The sequence below is a fragment of the Mustela erminea genome, chromosome 8 (genome assembly GCF_009829155.1).
Source record: "Mustela erminea isolate mMusErm1 chromosome 8, mMusErm1.Pri, whole genome shotgun sequence".
Lineage (NCBI taxonomy): Eukaryota > Metazoa > Chordata > Mammalia > Carnivora > Mustelidae > Mustela > Mustela erminea.
Window position 1 is genome coordinate 322,328 of NC_045621.1, and position 24,051 is coordinate 346,378.

The 24,051-nt window shown below is 42.2% G+C and overlaps 1 protein-coding gene across 1 annotated transcript; it reads right to left on the reverse strand.

The window, feature by feature from the left end:
• Positions 1-11,510: 11,510 nt before the first annotated feature.
• On the reverse strand, positions 11,511-23,822 carry LOC116596865 (collagen alpha-1(I) chain-like). Its single transcript, XM_032354043.1, has 7 exons — positions 23,709-23,822; positions 17,973-18,084; positions 14,666-14,782; positions 14,351-14,521; positions 13,598-13,880; positions 12,992-13,532; positions 11,511-12,947 (listed from the first exon to the last, which is right to left on the reverse strand). Exons 1-7 carry the CDS (start codon positions 23,820-23,822, stop codon positions 11,511-11,513), a joined length of 2,775 nt encoding a protein of 924 aa, XP_032209934.1.
• Positions 23,823-24,051: the final 229 nt, after the last annotated feature.

Sequence of the window (24,051 nt, forward strand, 5' to 3'; positions counted from 1 at the left end):
ATCACGACATGAGCTGAAGGTAGTTGCCTAACCAGCTAAGCCACTCAGGCACCCTCCGTGCTTCTGTCCTTGCCAACGCCAATGTATTCTTCAAATGCTAGCAGGGCAAATTTTTAAATTGTAAATTAGAACAAACATGTCAATTTACTGATTAATATTATTTAATATTTTTCCAACCTATTTGGAATAAAGTAAAAACTTCTTATTTTGGTAGACAAATTCCTTAGTTCTGTGGCTTTTGGTACTTCTCCATGCCTTCATTTCATACCATTCTCAACATATTCCATACTTTGGCCACACCTTTCTCTCTCCTGTATGCCAAGCTTGATTCTGCCTAGGGACTTTATATGTGTTACTTCTGCTTGGAAGTTTCTATCCCGTTCTTCCACAACTAGTATTTTTCTTTTCTTCCTTCCCCATGGTTTATTAGATTAAATATCAACTATTCAGAGAGACTTTCTTTGATTATCTAAAGTAGCTTAACTCCCTTTATGCTTCTTTTAACATTTAAACATAATTTGTGGGCACCTGGGTGGCTCAGTTGAGTAATCGTCTGCCTTTGGCTCCGGTCATGATCCTGGAGTCCTGGGATTGAGCCCCGTGCCAGGCTCCCTATTCAGCAGGGAATCTGCTTCTCCCTCTCCATCTGCAGCTCTCTCTGTCTCTCTCTCAAATAAATAAATAAAAATCTTAAAAAAAATAAATTAATTTGTCATTTTATGCAGACTTGTTTATATACCAATTCTACCCTACTAAACTCTAAGTTCTATAAAGCAAAGACTGTATATTTTGATTTCACCACAGTATATCCTGCCTTCTAAGCTAGGCACAAAGTTGGTGTTCAGTGAACAAAGTGAATAAAATTACTGTAATCAACTTTGTTTTATTCTGTGATTCTTTTTTTTTTAATATTTTATTTATTTATTTGACAGAGATCCCAAGTAGGCAGAGAGGCAGGCAGAGAGAGGGGGAAGCAGGCTCCCCGCTGAGCAGAGAGCCCGATGCGGGACTCGATCCCAGGACCCTGAGACCATGACCTGAGCTGAAGGCAGAGGCTTTAACCCACTGAGCCATCCAGGCACCCCTTATTCTGTGATTCTTATTAACTAAATGGAAACTTAAATCAACTAGTAAATGTCTTTGTTAACCATTTACATTATATCCAGTCTATTGGGAGGTAACTATGCAAAAAGATCAGTTACAGTACACAATTATAGTGCAAGTACTCGTTCAGAGTTAAAGATCACCTACTAGGGGCGCCTGGGTGGCTCAGTGGGTTAAGCCTCTGCCTTCAGCTCAGGTCATGATCTCAGGGTCCTGGGATCGAGCCCCACATCAGGCTCTCTGCTCAGCGGGGAGCCTGCTTCCCTCTCTCTCTCTCTGCCTGCCTCTCTGCCTCCTTGTGATCTCTCTCTGTCAAATAAATAAGGAAGATCTTAAAAAAAAATCACCTACTACAAGGAATGTGGAGGAAGGAACAACCAATGTTGTCTTGGGAATGAACTCATTGACATTGTGACATGGGAACCAGATCTTAATGATGAGTTATAATATAATTCAGAAGGTTGAACCGGAGTGTTGTGGGACATTTGGCTTTGGATGTGTGGCAGGAGCCTAGCCTGATCAGAATGCTGGTGTGAGAGGAGCCCATAGCGCTGAAAAATTTTCTGTACCAGACCATGAAGTGTTTAATAGGGAAGTGATCTGATCCATATTATTTTATGGAAAGGTGATGTGTGAATTTTAAAAAATTGAAATTAGAAGGGAAATTAGCTACACAAAAGGCAACATGATATTCACTGGGAATTCAGAAACAGTAACCTAAAAATTAGAATATATTATTTATCTGGAGTTGTTTCAATCTTTATCTTTTATCAGTCAGTAGCTTGACTTTTCCACATTTGACTTTAGTATACATTTTCTAAAATACATTTGAAAATATGGTATTTCTGGGCACCTGCGTGGCTCAGTTGGTTAAGCAACTGCCTTCAGCTCAGGTCGTGATCCTGGAGTCCTGGGATGGAGTCCCACATCGGGCTCCCTGCTCAGCAGGGAGTCTGCTTCTCCCTCTGGCCTCCCTCCTCTCATGTTCCCACTCTCTCTCAAATAAATAAATAAAATCTTAAAAAAAAAAAAAAAGAAAATATGGTCTTTCTCTAGCAGGGTGTATATAATGCAAGTAACAAAGAATATGGTCAACTCTACAGTGTTTGAGAAACAGATGGGAAAAAGACTTCATAAACTAGGTCATGCTTGAGCTAGGACCTAAAATACAGGAGAAGGCTCACTTCAGGCAGAGGGATCAGCATAAACAAAGGGATGGAGGCGTTGTACGAGCCAGGGATGGCAAACGATGTAATATGCTTCAAGTACAGAAGCGACCATAAGGATTCCCATGTGTCCATTGATTGTGGATTTTGGATGAACAAAAGGGGGCTCAGATAAAAGGCATAAATTTCATCATTTTGGAGCTCAAGTTGAGCATGTGGTCCTCCAGTGGTGAAATTGCAACCTTAATTGAGTAAGTTTCACGACCTGTTTAAATGTATCTGGGTTCTCATCACTGCTAAGGATGTGCTAAATGTTCTTTCTTACTCCTTGCAGTGACTATCTTAAAGGTTTCCACCCTTCTTGAACTCCAGCCTTGCCTCACCCAGTGTCTTGTAATCTATGGCTTTGACGTGGGAGCCATCTGACAAGGGGTGATGCAACTTCCCATCTCCGGGTTTCTCGCTGCCTGTTGGACGCCCACATTCCCCTCCTTGATCTCTGTTACTCCACCAAATTCCATTAGAAATTTGCCGCCACAGCGTCTCACCTCCCGCTCACCCCTGACCTCTTGTAATTCAGTCACCTTCTTTACTGGTCTTTGGAAATTAATTATTTTGTGATTTCTTACATTCCAGGGCAAACGAGCTTTTTTCAGCCCATCTAACCTTTAGCTCCACCTTCTTGACTCTCCTTTCCATCTTAGCCTTCCTGCTTGTTGTCTTTGATTATCCCCTTTTCACATCTTATCTTTTGTTTTTTCATGATTAATTCTCCAAAGTCCTTTCTTTAACCAAATCTCTTCTTTCTCTAGATTCTCCTTTAAACTAGTTTTGCAATATTGATATCTCCTAATTAAGTATCTTTTATGGTCCATATACACGTTTCTAAATGGGTTTTTTAAAAAAACAAAACTTCTATATTCTATTCTTTAAAATCAAGAAATATTTAAGATTTTAAGCCAACAACTCTTCCTGCTTTCTTCATTCTGTTAGAAGGCCAGCAATTTTCCAGTCACCCATGTGTTAAATCGTAAACGATTCCACCTCCTTCACCTCCCACATTTAATCCTGTCAATTGAATACTGAGACAATCTTTTTCATTTAACTTTTCTCTTTACATTCTTAGCTATATGTTGGCTCAAACCCTCATTTTCTCTTGTCTCTACAAGCATGATGCCATTCTGTTTTCACCTTTATCCTTTCAATATACCATAGTTCCACCCCGCCCCAAATTTTAAATCACTGGGAAAAAATTCCCTCCACTTCCTGGGTAATAAAATCTTCACTGGCTCTCTATTTCCTAGCAAATTTAGAGACAAAAAACTGAATTGTAACTGAAGTCCTCTACTATATTTGATACTCTCATATATAAAGATAATTTCTGCTTTTAAGTTGTTTTTTTTAAGACAGCCTCTTTATTTAGTTCATGGATGGTATATTAGTAATCTATTGTTGCATAATAAGTCATCCCAAAATTAAGCAGCTAAAATAATATACATTTATTACCTCATAATTTGTGTGGTTTGGGAATCTGGGCATGAGTACCTGAGTCTTCTCCTTCATAGTCTTTCATGAGACTAAAAAAATTGCCCAGGACATTCTCTTCTGAAGGCTCTGAAGGATTTCAGTGGGATTTCATATTTGGATGGTTTTTGGAATCAGGGCTTCTGTTTTTAGCTAACTGCAGGCTACCATTAATTCCTTGCCATGGGGACTTCTCCAACATGGCAATTTCCTTCAATTAAAGCCAGAAAAAGAGAGTCTGACAGCAATACAGAAGTTACTCTCTTATGTATCCCAATCATAGAGGTGTCCTGCCCTTTTATTGTCATTGTCATATCTATCGATTAGAAGTAATAGTTCATGCTTGCACTCAAGAGCGTACGCAAGGTGGGGGATTATGCAAGAGGGTGAATATCAGGAGACAGAGATCACTAGAGCCATTTCAGCACGTCCTGTGTCAGAGCTACTGGAACAAGATATGGGTATTAGGCTGCAACTAGAGAGCAACTGTACTGTAGCCCTAACGAGGGGTAGTCTTGGTAGTGCGTAGGGAAAAGAGGTTTGGATGATGCGCCTGACCATCCAATATGTGTGGAACGAGAAGTGGCCTGTGGTTAGACATGTACAGACTCATATACAGACTCTTCTATATATCTGTGTGTATAATCTGTAGGAGTTTGTGTATGGATGGGGATAGCCAGTGACAAGTGGCATGGCTAGCTCTTCAGGGGCACAGAAGGAGAACAATTAGAAAATTGAAGAATTGGGGAAGAGGCATTTGGTTGTGCACATGGAAGTAGGTATGAAGTTTGAAAATCTTCATATCAAATGTTAATGCCAGTCAGAGCCCCTGTAGGGTTAGAGGCACCACAGAACAAAGTAGATAAAAAGACTTGGCCATGAGCCAGAATGTGTCACCAGCCATTCCCACGCTGGCATAATGAGCACATGACTGCAGGGAAGAGTGGAGGCTATGCGTGGATCCAGCAGCATGGGCTCGACTTCCTGGGACTGCTCTACCTCCTGCTGCTACAGAGTATCTCCCCTATTGATACAAATGCCAAAACTAGTCTCTGGAGTCTCCTCTTGAGGTGAGGAGACTAACTGGCTAGTTGGTGGCCAGTAAGTAACATTGGATCCTTTCTTTCCCCCAAATGCCAGTGATTAGCTCTGATAAGACACTTCAGGGATGGGTTTGCGTTTCCTACCTGTAGGATTTCAGCCAGCACTACTGTCTGAGTTAGGATTACATAGTGTTGGGCCCACCATCAGGGATCCTGATAACATTGTGTCTATCCACAGGACCCATTTTTATACCAAAGGAGGTGTAAGAATGGGTCCATGACTGTCGTGGTTCACGTATAATGATAAACTCCTGCACAAATATAAAGATCTTTCATTCTGGCCCAATACAATACACTTGGAAAGTTCTTTATCATTTCAGAACTGCCATTCCAGCTGAGGCTGTTGGAACTGCATTACAACTCAACTTCTTCCTCTGCCTCCCCCTGCTATGTCCCTCCCACCTCTACACAAATGTTGGTTCCAAGCAAACTTGTTATTAAGCATTTTGCATACTAAAGTTTGTCTCAGAGTCCACTTTTTGGGAAATCCCATTTGCATAGTCAACATGCTAGGAAATACTTCATACTAAATATATAGCAAGGGACAAAGTCTTACCTCAAAGTATGCCCTGAAAAAAAAGTTCAAGGAAATATTTTAATAAAAAATCTTATGAAGATGTTAATAAAATGAATGGATTCATGAAATTATAGTGTTAACTTATAATTACAGTTCTAAAATAAGTTGAATAGTGAAGTGAGATTTTGATAGAATACATAGGCCAATTATTTTACTAATTGAGATGGTTTTGCCAGCTATAAGGATTTTTTAAATTCTAGAATTGACAATAGTTATGGCTTACCTTATGTTTGAAAAGAAATTAACTGTCAAAATTCAAATAGGTTGTCATAAATATATAGACAGTCACTTTTTTGGAAAAATATAATTGTTGGGTTTTTAGTTTATAAATTTAAATCTCATTTCAAATAATGTGAAATAAAGTTAAAATCTTGTCTTTTACTTTTTCATTTGCTCTATCTTCACATTATATTTTGAATACTTTTCTCTTTATTATAGTTGTCAAAATCTTTTCTATCTCACTTGATGCTAAGATAATGAAATGATCGACAGCTTTGACTGTACTGTGTTCTGTCAACTAAAGGAAAAAAAAAATTATTACTCCCACAATATGCTCTCTGTAAGTAAAAAGATCTAAACTTCCCAACAAAGGCTCTTTTGAAATTATTTTAGTTATTCATGAAAAGAGCAGCTAATTGTTTATATTTTATGTGTGATCTAGAATCAAGGAAAAATCCGTTAAGATGTCTGGAATCATTTATGTGCCTATACTCATCCGGAAAACTCTGGGACTAGACTGTCCAAGAGGCTACACACACACGCGGGCGCCCGTGTGTGCACAATCTGGGATCTTGGCATTGACTGCTGGCTAGGGTAACTCCTTTCTCCATGTGGCCTCTCCATGTGATCTTTCATCCTTCAGTACTATAGCCTGAGCTTCTTTCATGGTGACTGGCTTCCAAGAAAGCCTGCAGAGAGGCTCCCAAGACCTAGAACTGAAGCATACAGCATAACTTCTATCATACCATTGGTCAAAGGAAGTCCTAAGTCCTGTCCAGATTTATAGGAAAGAGATAGAACTTTTACCCTTTGATGGGAAAAGTGTCAAATTTATATGCAAAAGGGCATATTCCATGAGAAGAATTATTGTATCTTTCTTTGGGAATAAGCTAGAATACAAAGGTTATAGATGAGGCTCTGCCTGCTATTGAAGGTCAGGGGAAGGTCTGTCTGAGCAGGTGAAGTAAGACTAACAAGTCAAGTGAAATGAGGGAATGAGCTTTGCCAACATAAGGGAAGAAAGAACATCCTTGACAAGGACTATCAACTGCAACTGGCCTTGAAGTGGGAACAAACAAACGTAAGCTTCTTATGATGATTAGGTAAGAGATGGCTGTTCTTCTTAAACTATGGGGATATTTGAGAGTGTTGTAGTTTCTTTCATTCAGTAGATGTTTTGAAATAGAACTGATAAGACTTGGTTTCAGATTACATGTTGGTTTGAGAAAGAAGAATCAAGGAGGATTATAAAGTTTTGGACTAAAATCTGGGCAAATAGTATTACCATTTAATAAGATGAGATAGAGTCCCTTATATGTTATGTTAAGGGACATATATATGTTAAGGGATATAACATATATGTCCCTTAACATATATGTTCCTCAAGGTGGAACATATATGTTAAAAATTAGGTTTTTTTCAGATTTATTTCGGATTTATTTCAGATTCCTATGGATATCCAAGTGGATGTGCTGAATTTGAAACTGCATAGCTGAGTCTGGAATCCAGTAGCAAGGATGGGTCTGATATTAAAATGTAGGACTCATCATGTATGATTTTAAAAAATAGGGGGATTGATGAGATTGCCCAGAAAGTAATTTTAAAAGGAGAGAAGAAGAGGTGTGGGGAGTAAGTTCTGGAGCATTCCAACATGTAGGGGGTAGGAAAACAGAAAGATTTAGCAAAGAAAGCTGACAAGGGAAGTGATTGGTGTAGACCATTGGCTAGTGACACAATGTCCTGAAAATACATGAGGGAGGGAATTGCAAAAGGGGCTTATCAATGGTGAAATGGTGCTGAGAAGGTTAGAGGCGATCTGTTGAGTATGTATGGAACTTTGAATTTGAATGGACTATTTTGGGGAAGAGTGCAGCTAAGAAAGGAAGTGAAAATGTATACAAGTAATACTTACACATTTTTTGCTTGCTTAAATTTTTCCTGAAAATGGAAACAAATAAATGGGGCATGTTTTTTTGTGGATGGAAATGATCCACAGGGAGGAAAACATGATGATGAAAGAGAAAGGAAGATGGTAAGAAGAGGTATTTGCAATGGTAAGAGAAATGAGAACAAATATTCAGGTGGCCTATTGTAACTTAGGGATAAAGGCTTTTTATCACTTTAACAAAACGGAAAGTATAATTTGGGATTAGAGACCTATAAATAGGTAGATTTAATGGTGGAGGACCTGAAATTTCTCCATGAAATTTTTATGTTTTCCAAGTGAAGATGAAAGCAAGGTGATAAACTAAGAGTAAGTTATGTAGTAATTATAGGGTTTTGAAACTGAGAGGGAAAAAAAGGGTGAAATAATTATTTTGTAGGAATTAAATGTGAATTAACTAAAGAAATGTATAATCACTATACAGTACTAGCAGGCCGCTTGAGGTTTGTGGTCATAAATTAAGTAGGCCGGTATAAGCTTGTTTTTCTTTAGGTGGACTCAATTACCTAGGTTCAGGGGTAGAATTGTTAACTGGGTCACTTGGTTCTTGTTTCAGATGCACCAAAGAATTGGAGACCTGAGGTCAGAATGGGGAGGTAGAGTTTATTGAGTAAATAAGCATAGTACATTGTCCCAAAAAAAAAAAAAAAAAAGGCAGGCCATTATTGGAACAAGAGTGGCTGTGGCACCAAGAAGCTCTAGTTGCATCTCTTAAGCTTATTTTCTTCATCTGTAATTGGCTTTGATTGACATTTTTGATTGACAGCTGGTAGTTATAATTTGGCTTCTATGCATGCACCTACCCATGATGCATTGTTATAATTGTATTTATTATGTATTGTATATTTATGAGTGTCCAATACTCATGCTGTGACCTTAAAGTTATTTGAGGGCAAGCTGCACTTTTTGTTCACATGCTTAGCTCTTGGACGTCGTCTCAGGCTTTTGAGCCAGCTCTGTGGCTAGACCTTTCCTGTTCTGTTAACCCTTGGGGGTGGCTCTGAAGCTATGGCCAGGATCTGTTTTATCCCTCCTCACTGATGTGTAACTAACTGCCTGAATGGGTGAATGGGTGGCTTTCACAGACAGAGGTTTCCCCAGGTGAGATGGAATGGATAGGGGAGATGAAAACTCCAAGGATATGTGAAGAACAGCTAAAATGATGAATCATAGAATCCAAGCTAGGTGAAGAAGGAAGTGGGAGAAATCAAGATGGTATTGGGGAGGAAAAAGAGGTAGAGTGGTGAACTGAAAATTCTGGTTGAAAGAGACTTAAAATGGTGTGAGATTTCACAATTAACTTCCTTTCAGAACTCTGAAGATGTGACACTTTTTGAAGAGGGGCTTCCACAGGAAAAAATTAAGGCAGTAGCAATGAGAGGTGTCAAGAGTCCTGGGGTGGGAATGGGATAGGCAAACCCTGAAGTGCAGAATTAAGTATCCTGCCAGCCTAAATGGATGAGAATTGGGATTAAGATTTAATTTAATTTTAAGGCAAGAAACCAATGTAGACGTTTTTGTACACCTATATTTGTATGTGTGTGCATATCTGAGAAGGGCAGTGGAAATTTGAAGGGTTGAAAGTTTCCCCCTTTTAAAAGATATTTATGTCTGTTACAATTTATGCAATTTAAAATATGATTTTAACTCATCACAAAGAAACAAAGCTTTACAGGCTATATAAATGAGTGAAACTTGATGTAGAGCATTAAGATACCTAAAGAAAGAAAGTCGATTGGATGCAAGTTGGTTAGTCATGGGAACCTTTGAAAAAGGAAGTCATGAAGGCAGATTTGGCAATTTTTATCCAAGCATTACCCAGGAGAAAAGGTTGCTCAGCCAACAGACTTTGAATGTACTGACTCCTAACTCCTTTGGCAAGCCTACCACTGTTTTAAGATGAATTAATCAGTTGTCTGAGCCTAATGCCATTAAAAATTGGAATCATCTAACTTGTTGTTTCAATTCCACATTTATTGAACAGCATTCTTATTATTGTCTTTCTGTATGTGCCTACAAGGACAAAATGTGTTGCTCATATGAGTTTCAAAAATTTTATTCCCTATAACAATTATTTCACAATGTAAATTAAGTCACATTCTGGTTTCATCTATGTACCCCAGGAGCTTGGGTAATGTGATCTTATTCTTGTGAAGAAGATTTACTTTGGGAATGCTGACAAAATCAAGTTACTAGACATGTAAAGCTACAGGCCAATTCACGGGCCACAGTGAACCCACCCAGGTAATGAATATTATTACCCTCTGAGGCCTCTTGGGAGGAAGCCAGCATTGCTCCTGGCCAACTCCCCTGCAATCACTGTATACATCCTCTACACTTGGAAACCTGGCTAAAAGTTTGCCTCTTCAGGGATGCCTTCTCTGGGCTCTCCATCTACTTTAAGCCATCTGGGAGTAGTCTGTTTTATGGATCACACAATCTGCTGGGCTCACGGAGAGGCTTGCCCACTCACAAGCAGAAGTTCCTTTCACAGGAAGGATATATGACTGGTTGATGTCTGTCCTTAGAATCCTCCAAGCAAGTTATGTCTTCACATTTTTGGTTTGGAAGAGAAGGCTTTAATTACATCATTATTCAAATACAGTATTCCAAGATTTCTGCAGGCCCTGCATGCAAGTTCTCCTATTGCAGAGATGGAGTAATTTGTGAAAGGGCAAGAATACATATTAGGACTACTTGTGTTAATGAAAATAGAGATTTTGATCACTGGCATGTACTAGGAGGCTTCAGCGAAATATTTGTCATCTAGTTCTCAATGAAAGTACTGCTGTTTGATATTCCGAGGAATCATTTATGTCTGTGTATATGTAAGTCAGGGTGACAATATAATTTACCATTTAAGCTAGGACACTTCTGAGAATGAAGGTAAACACTATAAATTACACCAGGAGAGCAGTTATAAATTAAAACTGTTTTGTGTAAACAGGGAGGTGTGGTTACCCTGTATAGAGGCTGGATTGATCATCAGTCGGATAGGCCAGTGCAATCATACTCTTTGTAAATAGCCATTATCTGCTATGATTGGTCAGGGCTTTATTTTGATATGTCGCAAGCTATACTAGTTGAAAAACTTAAAAAAAATATGTATTTATTTCAGAGAGAGAGAGAAAGAGTGCACAAGCAGGAAGAGGGGCAGATGAAGACAGAAACCAGGAGACTTCCTGCTGAGCAGGGAGTTGGCCAGTGGGGCTTGATCTCAGGACCCTGAGGTGGGGACCCCAAAGTGGGACATTTAACTGACTAGGCCACCGGGGTGCTCCTAGTTGAAAAACATACTTCAAACATCACTCTGGCATATAAGGATAAAAATAATTGAAAAAAAAATTACACCTGCAAGCTTATTTAGGTAGTGAGAGAATATACTCCAAGGGAGATTATTTTAAGCAAAAATGTATAGGAGAAATCGCTTATTTGTCATAAAGGACCCTATTAGATTATGAATAATATGTTTTATATTAACCTTCTTAATACCAGAAGAAAGATTATATTAGGCAGAGAAGTTACATTAAAAATATGTCACTTTGGGGGAGGAGCTTTTTCATTTATACATATTTTATTTATATATTTTTTATTTCCAAGGTAAAGGAATAATAAATTCTGAAGTAGCATATCACAAGCTCATCCTATGTAATTTGTCATCTTTTTATTCCTCTATTTTTCAGTCATATTTTTTTTAATTCCATAGATTTTCATTAAGAAAACTCTAATTTCTTAAAAGGAGTGCCTAATTCAATTTCAGCTTTCTTGCGCAAATTCTGTACTTATCTAGGAAATAAGACTTGTAATTAGGTTTTCAAATGTGTTTGCACAGATGTCTAAACCCCCTTCTTAAACTTTACTTTCTGCCTCTCTTACTTCCATTTCCTGTGCGGACGCCCGCACCCTCCTGGCGGGGTTCCTCCCGCGGGGGCCGCAGCAGCGGGGGCCGCAGACCGCCCGGGGCGCGGGCCGCGGGCTGCGGTCGAACGACGGAGCAGGCGCGGAGCGCACCGTAGCCCCACCCGGAGGCGGCCCGCCCCGCGCCAGGCGGAAGTGGGGCCGCAGCGCCCCCGAAGCCGCTCCTTGCCCGCAGCCTCCTCGGCCGAGGCCCGCCGTTCCCGTCCAGTCTCTTCAGGAGCCCCGCGCGGGGCGTCGAGGGCTGCCGTCCGCGGTGCCCCGACCGCCGCCCTGCCCCGCCGGAGCCACCAAGCGAGCCCTCGTGTTGCCGGAGGGGCAGGGCCCCGGGGGCACCCCAGGGTCGGGCTGAAGGGAGACCGCTCTGCGGGAGGCTGGCGGCGCCCCAGCGCCCGACCCCGCGGGAAGCCGCGCTCCCTGCCGGCCGCCCCGGCCGCGTGGAGAAGGCCCCGGGGCCACGCGGCGCGCGGCCGGGGTGGGGTCCGCGGCAGCAGCGGTACTCGAGGCCGCGTTCCCGGCTGCGCAGCGGCGACAGGCCCGGAGCTGCCCGCACCAGCCCCCCGGGCCCGCCGGGCGCACGAGGCCGCGACGCCGCTTTCCCCTCGCGGGCCGGCTTCGTCCGACGGCGGGGCCGGGGCGTCCCGAGGGAGCTCCTGCTGCTTCCGCCGCGGGGCCCCGAGGCCGCGGATCGGAGGCGTCGGCGGGGCGGGCGGCGTGCGCGGCTGCGGACCTCGCTCCTCCGGGCGTCCCCCGCTCCTCCGGGCGTCCCCGCCTGTCGCCCACACGGAGCCTGAGCCGACGCCGGCGCGGCCGGGAGCAGCGGGGACGCCGAGGCCCCTGTGCGGCGCGGGAGGCCGGGAGGGCGAGAAGCCGCGGTCCGGCGGCGACTGCTCCGACGCGCGGGGCCGCTGCCGTGTGTCCCGGGCGGTCGCTCGCCGCCGCGTCCGCCGGAACCCGCCCCTGGGCCGCGCGGACGGAACGGGCCCGGCTCGGAGGTGCCCCGCGGTCGCGGCGCTCGGCCCCCGGGCGTCCCTCCCGCCGTCGCGGAGCCCCGGCCGCTGCCGCGGAGCGCGGGCGACGAGCGGTCGCAGGAGCAGGACGGTGAGTCGTGCGACGGCGGGGCCTGAGGTTCGACGCCGGGTCAGCCTCCCGCGCGGACGCCGGGGGCCGCGTTCCGGGTCGCGGACGGCGCGTCTCACGCGGCCCGGCCCTGCGTGCGGACGCCACCCCGCAGCCTGGTCCGCAGCCGACGGCCCCAGGCCCGGTCCCCCGCACGGCCGCGGACGTCGGGGTCCGGCGTCCCAACCTGGTGCGGGGCGGGGACCGGGACGCGGTGGTCCGTGCGCTGCCGCCGCCGCGCAGACCCAGTGCGTGAGGAAGCGCTGACCGGGCCCCTGCGGACAACGTGCGGTTTCCTGACACGAAGGTAAGATGCGGCCTCTGCGGTCGTGCGGTCGCAACGAGAGTAAGAGATCGGGTCCTCGACGGGGCAGACCGTCATCCGGAAGCGGTAGAGCCCCTCGGACAGCAGGCGCGCCGGCTGGATCCCGCACACGTTTCCGGACACCCGCACAGCTTCCTCGGAGTCTGCGGGGAACGTTCGCTGCTCTGTGCCCGGCGGTTGTCGCGGCCGGTCACGCCCTTGCCCTTCCGACTTCCACGGGAGCCACGGCTCGTGCGGGTTCTGGGCTCCGCGCGCGACCCTCGGAGCTTGTCCCGGCCCGTGACGTGGCCGCCGCGACTGTCTCAGCCCCGCATCGACCGCCGGGAGGCCGTCGCGGCGCTCGGAGTGTCCCATCAGCCGTGCGGGGAGTCGTTGCTGCGCCTGACGGGGCGGCCGCGCCCCTCCGCGTGCTTGCGCCCATTCGAAGCGCTTGGCCTGGAGCCCGCACCAGCCGCCCACGCGCCCGGACGTCCCGTGTTGCTCGGCCCCGCTCGCTCGACTCCGCGGAAGTCGGGCCGGAGGAGACGCACGTGGTCTCCGTTATCGGGAGGAGCGGAGACTGGCCGCTGCTCCCCGGGGGCAAGACCCTGGGGAGCTTACCGCGAGGAAGCAGGACTGCCGCCCAGGAGTGCCGCCCAGGATCGCCGTCGGCTCCCGGTCAGCGTCGCGGAGATCCTACTCAGGGGAATGTAGCGCCGGGAGGCGGGGCTCCTTGTAAGGGCTGCCCCTGCCCCAGGATCTTGTGGACCCCGATGGGGCGGGGCGGGCCCGGTGGAGCGTCCAGTCCGCGCGGCATGTGTGTATCCACTGGGGTGAATTGAGATCCGATTGGCCACCTGTGTAGGGCGGGGCTCAGCCACCGCGTGAAGGTCGCTGCGCGAGGCTGGCAGGGGGAGGAGAGGAGAGCTGTGGCGGAGCGGAGGGAAGAGTCGGCGGAGCGGAGGAGCTGTAACGGCTCTTGTAAGAGCTATAGCCGCCGCCAGTGGTCAGCCACGCGAGGTCCCCGCACCGGCAGCCTCCAGCCTCGCGGTCCCGCCTCCAGCAGCCACCAGCCGCCTGCAGCTTCCAGCTGCCCAGACACCCGCGGTCCAGCAGACCAGCGGTCAGCAGTCCCCACGCCTGCAGCCCCTAGACGCCAGTGGTCCCTCCCGATGCCTGCAGCCCTTGGATGCCAGCGGTCCCAAGATGCCAACAGCCCCTAGCTGCCAGCAGCCTCGCTGCAAAATGCCTTGCCACCCCGAGCCACGAGCGGCCTTGTCCGCAGCGGTGGCAGCCTTGTCAGAGTGGCATCGTGGGGAGCAGAGTCTGTGTCATCCGGGTTGTCCTCCTTGTCATCATCGCTGTCATCATTGCCTCTTCGTCGTCGGGAGCGGCCTCGTCCGGGGAGCAACCTCGTCTTGGGAATGGCCTCTTCTTGGGAGCGGCTCCGATCATGGAGCGGCTTCATCTGCGGAGCGGCCTCATCTAGAGCAGCTTCATCTGGAGCGGCCTTCTTGGGAGTGACCTTGTCCGGATCGTCATCGCCTTTTCGTAAGAGACAGCCCTGACCGGTCCGTTTGATTCTTGATGCTTGGCGCGAAATCAAGTTTTGCTTGACCTTCGCTTTGTATCAGTCTCGCTCCTTTGATCGCAGACCCTAGCATTCCTGTCCTCCGTTGTGTCGCGCACCACTTTCTTGCGAGCGTTTCTCGAGGTCGTCCTTCTGTAGCGTGTGACCAAGCAGCACCGGGTGTGCAGTGCAGGGACGGACGGCCTCAGGCCTTTGTTGTGTTTCACAGCGCGTCACTTGGAGAGTAAAGTGGAGAAAATCCAGATGGCTGATAGAATTTCGGTGATTGTTTTCACTGTTGAATAGACTTTACTGATTTGTAATATTGAAAGCCAATTTTTCAGAAAATTTTGGAACAATCTCTGTCAAAGGGAATTGTGGCATAGCTAGTTCACTGCCCCAGAGAAAACAAGATGGAATCAGAATAAAGCTAGAAAAACTGCCCAGTTTCGCCCAGTCTAGATTACAAGCTGCAGTATGAGCTGAATAAATGTTTATTGTTTTGAAGCTGTATTTGCTCAGTGGGGTCTGCATACGAAAATTAAGCCGTATAGAAAAAATATTTGAGTGATTGTTTTCTCTGTTCTCCCAAATGGCACATAGTTAATTTGTTAATAAATGTCTTAGGGCATTAAGGCTTAACTGTATTCTGGAATCCTACTTAGGAGGGGTGTTTCAAGCCATTGCGTTGTGGATGGTTGTTGGTTAATGTAGCAATAGATAACAAATGCAACCATAAATTAAAATGCTTTATGAAGTCCTCATTCTTAGAATAATGTGTCACCAAAATGGCAGATCAATGGACCAAAATTACATACCAAAAAAGCCTGAAATCTATATAAGATACAAAATATAAGTGGACATTTTAAGAAAAGAAAAAGAATATGTTCTGTCTTACTGATTCCTTTGTTTGGGATGCATGTAGATTCCTCCCCACCCAGCTTTACTGAGGTATGACTGATGATAAGAAGAAAACACCTGTGTATATTTGAAGTGTGAAATGTGATGATTTGATACACATTGCAAAATGATGACTACAGTCAAACACATCCGTCCCCTCACATGGTCACTCTGTGTGTGTAGTAACATTTAAGTTCTCTGTTAGCATATTTCAAGTATGTAGTACAATATTCATTGGATTTACCATCCTGTACATTAGCTCCTCAGATCCTGTTCCTCTTATAACAGAAACTTTTCACACTTTGATTAACATCTCCCCATTTTCTCCCTCCCACCCCCATGCCTCTGGAAACCATCATTTTCTCTGGTTCTAGGAGTTCAGTATTTTTAGATTCTACATATGAGATTATATATTTTTCATATAGTTTTTAATATTGTTTTAATATACATACTAATAAAATAGTTTTAATATACATGAATTCAACTTGTGAAGCAAATATATTCAATATAGAAAGACATAAAAAAATGAGGGAAATGTTTGTTTAATTCTTATTTATTTAAGCAAATTATCAAATGAAGATTAAACCCTAGGTTAAAACCTTCAAGCTGGCAACTTGTTGAATTTTGTGCACCTCAAATGGAAGTCATTATTTTCTTTGAGGCTCCTTTGTCTTTTCTGAGATACTTCAGAAGCTCTGGCTTCAACAGGAATATGTAAACATAATTGTAACACTTTATTAAGAACAATAATTCTTTTTCAAATATAGAGTGCCTCTCGTTCTTTTCGTATATGCAGCATCTAGACCAATACCTGGCAGAGAGCAGCTCTTGATGCACATCTGTAGACTGAATGAACTAAACAATGTGATTTGCCTCTTTTGGATGGTTTAAGCTTTTTTTCCTTTTCCATGGCAGAACCCAATTATGGATCTTAAATTACCCAAATCTGGTTTATTGGGGGCAGAGCATGTACTAGAGTTTTAACAGAATGTCTGATGAAAAGCTATATTGTCACTTGATAAAAATCTTCAAATCCCTTAAGAGACGTGGGTTAGATTTAGTAAGACATTATCAGCATTTGAAAGAGTGGAATCTAAATATTATTTTTAGATTTGCATGTGAAAGAATTAGTCCAGAAAATATGAGAACATAAAGGCAAACAAATGTACCTGTCAGTGAATATATGCTAATTGTTTAACAAAGTTACTTAACAAATTAAAAAAATATATATTTTAATAGACTCAAACCCATTTCAGACAATTCTGGGTGTAATTATTTACCATTCTTGATAAAAGATAAAAGTGCATTAACAAGTTATAGGAGATCAGCCCAGCGCAGATAGGTTGTTGCTTTGCTGTTGCTTGGGAGTAGGTACAGCATCCTCTGAGCAGGGAGCCTTCTCTGGTAGAGCAAGAATTTAATAAGTGGGATGGGAAGTCAGCAAAAGAAACCTTTCTTAAATCCTTGTTATCTTTATAAAGTTAAAATACCATAAATTCTTACTGGAAATGAATAATACTACAATAATATTAAAGAATGCCAGAAAGTTCATGCTTTGTGAAAGCTGACCCTGGAAAGAGTATAGGAGGTTAGGAAGATCAGCAATGTCCGGCAAGTGATGAGCAGAGAATGTTGTCTGGTTATGCAGAGAGCTTCAGAGTGTGTCTGCATTATGTAATTTGAAGTACTGAGGCTATCTAGAACTCCAGACATGCTGTTCTTCCTTTTCTAAGGCAAAGCATAATTAATTGGTTATTTTTTTGGTATTATTTAGCACTGCTGCTCTCCAGATCATCACAAACTATCTGCTCACTAACCAAGCTGTTCTCTTATTTTATTTTCTATGTCTGAAATAAAAATAAAGAATCTTGATAAATGTGATCTATGATGATCAATACTTAGGATAAATATTTGTTTAATATAGCATCCTTATGCTTAAGAACTATTTCTCATAGGTTTGAATATTAATTCCCACTTGCTTATGCTTGAAATTCTGTTTGACACATGTTTTCTCCTTGGCGTTTGAAAATATTGACAAATTCTTAACATATATCATTTTGGACTCTCGTGGGTAAACCAGCCTCTTTCTTAGCAGTTAACAAAGTCTGCTCTTATGTGATCAGCCAACTGGCTCTCTTGCTGCCTCTGAACTCCAACTTTTAACAAGTTCCAAGATACTTTGGGGGAAAATTGCAAGTGGGAGAAATATGAGCATTTGTTGAGATTCTCTACTCTCTGATTAGAATATTATGTTTCTTGTCTCTTGTGGAGTAGAATTCTCACTTAGAAAAATGTTCCCCATCCAGTAATTTTTCAAGGGCCTCAAGAGAATTCCTGTTCAATTAAAACTGAGAACTCTTTACAGTCTTCCTGACGTCCAGGATCTCGCAGAGTGTTTGGGTAAAGAATAACATGCCAAAGTACATATTTTTATTATTCAGAACAACAAATCCACAAAAACTGAAAGAAACTGTAGCCAAAGCTTTGTTTATACACCAGTTCAACTTCTAGAATGCAGTGATTTACCTACCTCAGCAGAGTAGGCAAACTCATCTTCAAAATGTAATTCACCTTCACTCTTCTCTCTGAGCATCCGCTCCTGTGAGACGGTTAGTACTCGAATGGGCCCAGACGCCACCTGCGTGGAAAATGTCCCTACATGGACATCTGTAGTCCTTGTATGTTGGCATGTTCTAGTCCAGTCCTTATATTACAAAGCCATACAGTGGGATCTCATAGTAACCAGTGCCTTATAGTTACACAGTGCTTTTGACCTTTAAAACACTTTTTTAACCTTTTTAACATTCAATTTACTTTACTATTAGGATAATGCCTTGTGATATTTAAACATGTTAATTAGCTATCACTATAATGAATCAAATTGATTACTAACCAAATTCTTTAACTATTTATTTTAAAAACTGTAACTATGTTGATTTCACCATATTCCACATGAAGAAAATATCAATTCTACCTTGTGTTTAAATGCTTGTGCTATGTCTGAAATACTGTTGTTAGTTCAGGATATTACTTGGTAAGAGCAACAGGTGGAAGCCATCCAGAATAAGTACATTCTGCAAAGCAGTCGTATGAACAACAGCTCAAGTCCAGGAATGGTTACCTGGATAAAGGGAATGCTTGGGACTTCTGTGCAGTAGTACAGGAGTAAAGAGCAGTAGATGGAATTTAAAAGGAGATGGAATTAAGTTTACCTGAAGGAACACATTTATTACACATGCCTGTAGCCTGGGTGCCTAGAGTTATGTCTGGCAGATACTGAATTCAAGAAAATGTTTGTTGTCAGAGGTGACCAAAGATGAATATATTAAACTTTCTATAAAAGGAGTGAGCTCATTGTCACTGCATGTATTAAGCAGAGGCTGTGTAAACTTTGTTTGAAATGCTGTAGAAAGAATTCCTGCATTGGGAGTAATGTTGGATATGCTCCACTTCTTAGTTTCTTTCCATATTTATGTATCTAGAGTTCTAGAAATTCTTATCCACATTAAAGAGCCTTATATTGGTATATCTAGGTTAAATATCACTTTTATGAGATAGAATTTTCCTTTTTAATGTGAAAGATTTTACCCTGACCTGACTTTGTAGATTTGAAAGCTTAATTTAGATTTTTAATGGCCTGAATATCTTAGGAATTCACAGACTGTCTTATTCAAGAGGATCACAACATCAAAATCACCAGTTCCAGACCATAGGATTCTAAGTTGTTTCCTTTTAAGCCTCAGTACAATTCATGTTTCTAAGTGGAAAATGCCCTAAATTATGATGGGAATTTTGACTTGGATATGCAGTGTCAGGACCTAATCTGATACCACACAGAGCAACAATAGTGATCAATCTTGCTTCTTACCTTGGTCCCATTTATGCTACGTGCTCTCCTTCCTGGCTTCAACAATCCTTAGTTATTTACTAAACACAAGCATTCAGTAAGTATTTGCTACTTTGGTTTTCCCAATACAGGAATAAATGTTGATGAGACAAAAAGGGACATGAGGAGGGTAGTAGTGGAGCGCGGAGTGAGACAGAGTTTTCCAACGCTGCTCCTCTCCTGTGCCTTACTCTCTGCGTCTTGCCCTCATCCTTCTGTTTACCTTCAGAAAATCTTTTATAATACTACTGAGACCACACATTCCTGGACATATAAACACCATATTAACAAGTGTTTCATTAATATATTCTCCAAGAAAACATTTGGATGTTTCCAAGTCATCTGACTTGGAATATGCTAGCTTTTGTTCATTCTGTATTTGCAAGTGTGTGAAGCTCGGTTTCTCCATGGAAGATGCTGGTGGTTTTTCCCTTTTCTTTCTTAAAAATAGACTTCATGTTTTTAGAGTAGTTCTGGGTTCATAGCAAAATTGAGTGGAAGGTGTAATATTTGCCTTATACTTCTTGCCCCTATTCATGTGTAGCCTCCTCCAGCAACACCCCCCCCCCCACAGGGTACATTTGTTATGACTGATGAACCTACACATCTTTACTAACTTTACTCTGCAGAGTCCGTAGTCTACATTAGGGGTCACTCTCTGTTACACATTCCATGTCTTTGGACAAATTTATAACGGCCTCGATCTGCTATTACCGCGTCACGTAGGAGAGTTCCATTGCCCTGCAAACCCTCACTGCTTCACCCATGTAATTCTTCCTCTTAAACCCCTGGAACCTCTGATCCTTTCACTGTCTCCACTTTTGGTTTTTCCACCGTGCCGCATAGTGGGAATCCTGTGGGATGTAGCCCTTTGAGATCGGCTGCTTTCACTTAGTAATGCATACTTAGATTTCCTCTGTCTTTTCATGGCTGGACATGCATCTCTTTTAGTGCTGAATGATACCCCACTGCTGGCTCTCTCAGTTCATTAACCCATTCACCTACTGAAGGACGTCTTGGTTGCTTTCATGTTTGGCAATTATGAATAAAGCTGCTATAAACATATGTGTGCAGATTTTTGCGTGGGCATGTATTTTCGACTCCTTTGGAAAATACTCAGGAGAATGTTTGCATAGTTGGAGTATGTTTAACTTTATAGGAAAGTCACAAAATGCCTTCCTATGTGGCTCTAAATTTTGCACTTCCAACAGCAATGAATGAGATTTCCTCTTGTTCCATATCCTTTCCAGTATTTCGTGTTGCCAGTGTGCTGGATTTTGACTATTTTATTAGGTGTGCAGCAGTATTTTAGCATTTTCATTTGCAATTCCCTAATGACAGATGATGCGGAACATCTTTTCATACGTCTATTTACCATCAGTATGTCTTTTTTGGTAAGTCATCTGTTACAGTCTTTGGACTAGTTTTTAATCATGTTGGTTATTTACTTATTATCAAATTATAAGTGTTCTTTGTATACTTCAGATAACAGTCCTTCATGAGATGTATCTTTTGCAAATATTTTCTCCTAGTCTGTGTCTCAACTTCTTTGGACAGTGCCTTCAACACCAGTGACTTAATTTTAATGAGGTCCACTTAACAGTTTGTTCATGGATTATAGCATTGGTGTTGTATCTAAAAATTAACTTAATAATTCCCTGCCAAACCCAAGGATTATTTACACTTTTCCTATGTTATCTTCTAAGAATTTTTTAGTTTTGCATTTTGCAGTTTGGTCTGTGCCCCATTTTAGTTTGTGAAGGGGGTAAATTCTGTGTCTAGTTTTTTTGTGTGAATGGACAGCCACTTGTTCCAGCACCATTTGTTGAATAGACCATCTTTTCTTCACTGTATTTCCTGTACTCCTTTGTCAAAGATAAGTTGGCTGCATTTATGTAGGTCTGTTTTGGGCTTTCTTCCATTGTTCTGTTTTTCTAGGCTTTCAATAGTAACACACTTTCTTCATTTCTGTGGCTTTGTAGCAAATCTTGATGCACGGTGCCATCCCTTCAATATTGTATTGACAGTCACAAGATGACTTGCTGGCATTTTGATTAAGGTCAAAATGAGAATTGATATCTTGATAATTTTGAGTTTCCTTATCTATGAACATGAAATGTCTTTCCATTTACTTAGATCTTTGATTTATGTATCAGAATTTTCCATTTTTTATACAGATTTGTACATATTCTATTAGATTTATACCTAAATATTTCATTTTGGGGAGTGCTGATATAAACAGTATTGCTTTTAATTTCGAATTCCACTTGTTCATTGCTGGTATGTAGGAAAGCTGTCGAGTCTTGGTATCTCGTGACCTTGCTTTGTTACCACTTCCAGAACTTTTTTTTTTTTTTTTTTCGGTCCTTTCAGATTTTCTACAATCATGTCCTCTGCAAAAACAGTTTGTTTCTTCCTTCCACAACAGTGTTTCTTCTTTTTTTTTCTTTTCTTACTGTATTAGTTAGGACTTCTAGTCTGATGTTGAGAAGGAGTGGTGAGACAAGACTTTGCTTTGTTCCTGATCTTGGTGGGAAATCTTACAGGTTTTCACCACTAAATATGATGTTAGTGGTAGGGTTTTTTTTTTTTAATAGTTATTCTTTATGAAGTTGAGGAAGGTTCCCCTGTCTTCCTAGTGCTGAGTTTTTATCAAGAATGGCTGTTGGATTTCATCATATGCTTTTTCTGCATCTATTACTTTGATCTTATTTTTCTTCTTAACCTATTGATGTGATATATTGCATTAATTGATTTTTGAATACTGCAAAAGCTTTGAATAATTATTTTTGCACGTTATTAGGGTTACTTGCTATTATTAAGGATTTTGCACCTATGTTTCTGATAAATATTGGTTTATAGCTTTATTGTAATATCACTGTCTGGTTATGGTGTTACAGAATCTGGACTAGATGGCCCAATGAAAGAACCAAGCAGCATTCGGAGATCTTGGAGGATGGGAGGTTGATTTAACACAGGGTGTGGGGGGGGGGTGGTGCTCAGAGGAAAGTTTTCCTCAAAGGGCTGAGCCAGAATCACAAACAAAGGTGGTGGTTTATACACTTTTACTTCCATACATAGGGCAGTTTTACTCCTGCTGTGGGCAGGGCAGGAGGGAAAACCAAGAGTAGCCTTGGGGCCAGAACTGGGATTCCCCTGCTGGACTGTTCAGCCACCTTAAAACAGAGATTTCCCTTACCAGTGGTGTTAGAGTAGTGCTGGCCTTGTAGATTGAGTTCCTCTATCTTTTAAAGAAGATTGCAGAGAATTGGTATAATCTCTTCCTTAAATGTTTAGTAGAATTCACCAGTGAACCCATCTGGTGGGCGCTGGTGCTTTCTATTTTAGAAGGTTATTAATTATTGATTCAATTTACATAATACAGATAAGCCTATTCAGATTGTCTTTTTCTCCTTGTATGAGTTTTGGCAGATTGTCTTTTAAGAATTGGCCCATTTCATCTAGGTTATCAAGTTTATGGGCATAGAGTTGTTCATAATATTATTTTATTATCCTTTTAATATCCGTGGAATTAGTAATTATGTTCCTACTTTCATTTCTAATGTGAGTAGTTTGTGCCCTCTCTGTTTTCTTCATAAGCTTGACTAGAGGCTTATACATTTTATTAGCATTTTCAAGTAATGTTTTTAATTTTGTTGATATTCTTTATTGACTTCCATTTTTCAATCTCATTGGGTTCCTTTTTAAGAAAGATTTATTTTTTTGAGAGAGAGAGAGGGCATGCACATGCATGAGTGGAGGAGGGGCAGAGGAAGAGAATCTCAAGCAGACTCCCTGAGCCCAGAGCCCAACTCAGGGCTGAATCTCAAGACCCCGAGATCATGACCTGAGCAGAAATCAAGAGTTGGACGCTTAACCAACTGAGCTATACAGGTGCCCCGATATCATTTGTTTCTTCTCTGATTTTTGTTTACTCTGAATTTGCTCTTTTTTTTTCCTAGTTACCTAAGGTGAAGGTTAGATTAGAGCTTTCTTATTTTTTAAAATATATGCATTTTATGTTATAAATTCCCCTCTAACCATGGCTTTTGCTGCATCCCACCAATTTTGATAAGTTGTATTTTCAACTTCATTTAGTTAAAAAATGTTTCAAAAATTTTCTTGAGATTTCTTCTTTGATTCATGTGTTAATGAAAAGAGTGTTGATTAATCTCCAAGTATTTTCTAGCCATCTTTCTGTCATTGATTTCTAGTTTAATTCTATTACAGTCTGGATACAGACTTGATATGATATATATTCTTTCAAATTTATTAAGGTGTCTTTTACAGTCAACAGTGTGATCTGTCTGAGTAAGTACTCCATGTGAGCTTGAGAAGAATGTGTTTTCTGCAGTTTGTGGGTAAAGTAGACTTACCAATTGTATCAGTTGCTTGATGGGGCTGTTGACTTCAACTATCTCTTTACTAATATTTTGCCTGCTGGATATGTCCATTTCTGATAGAACAGTGATGAGGTGTCCAAATATCATAGTGGCTTCATCTATTTTTCCTTACTGTTCTACCAGTTTTTGTTCTGTTAGGTGCATATATGTTAAGAATTGTTATGTATTCTTGGAGAACTGACTCCTTTATCATGTAATGTCTTTCCTTATTCCTAACAACTTTCTATGCTTCCATGTCTGTCTTTCTGAAATTAATATAACTACTTCCTTTTTTAAAAAAAAATTAGTGTTAGCATGGTATATCGTTCTCCATTTA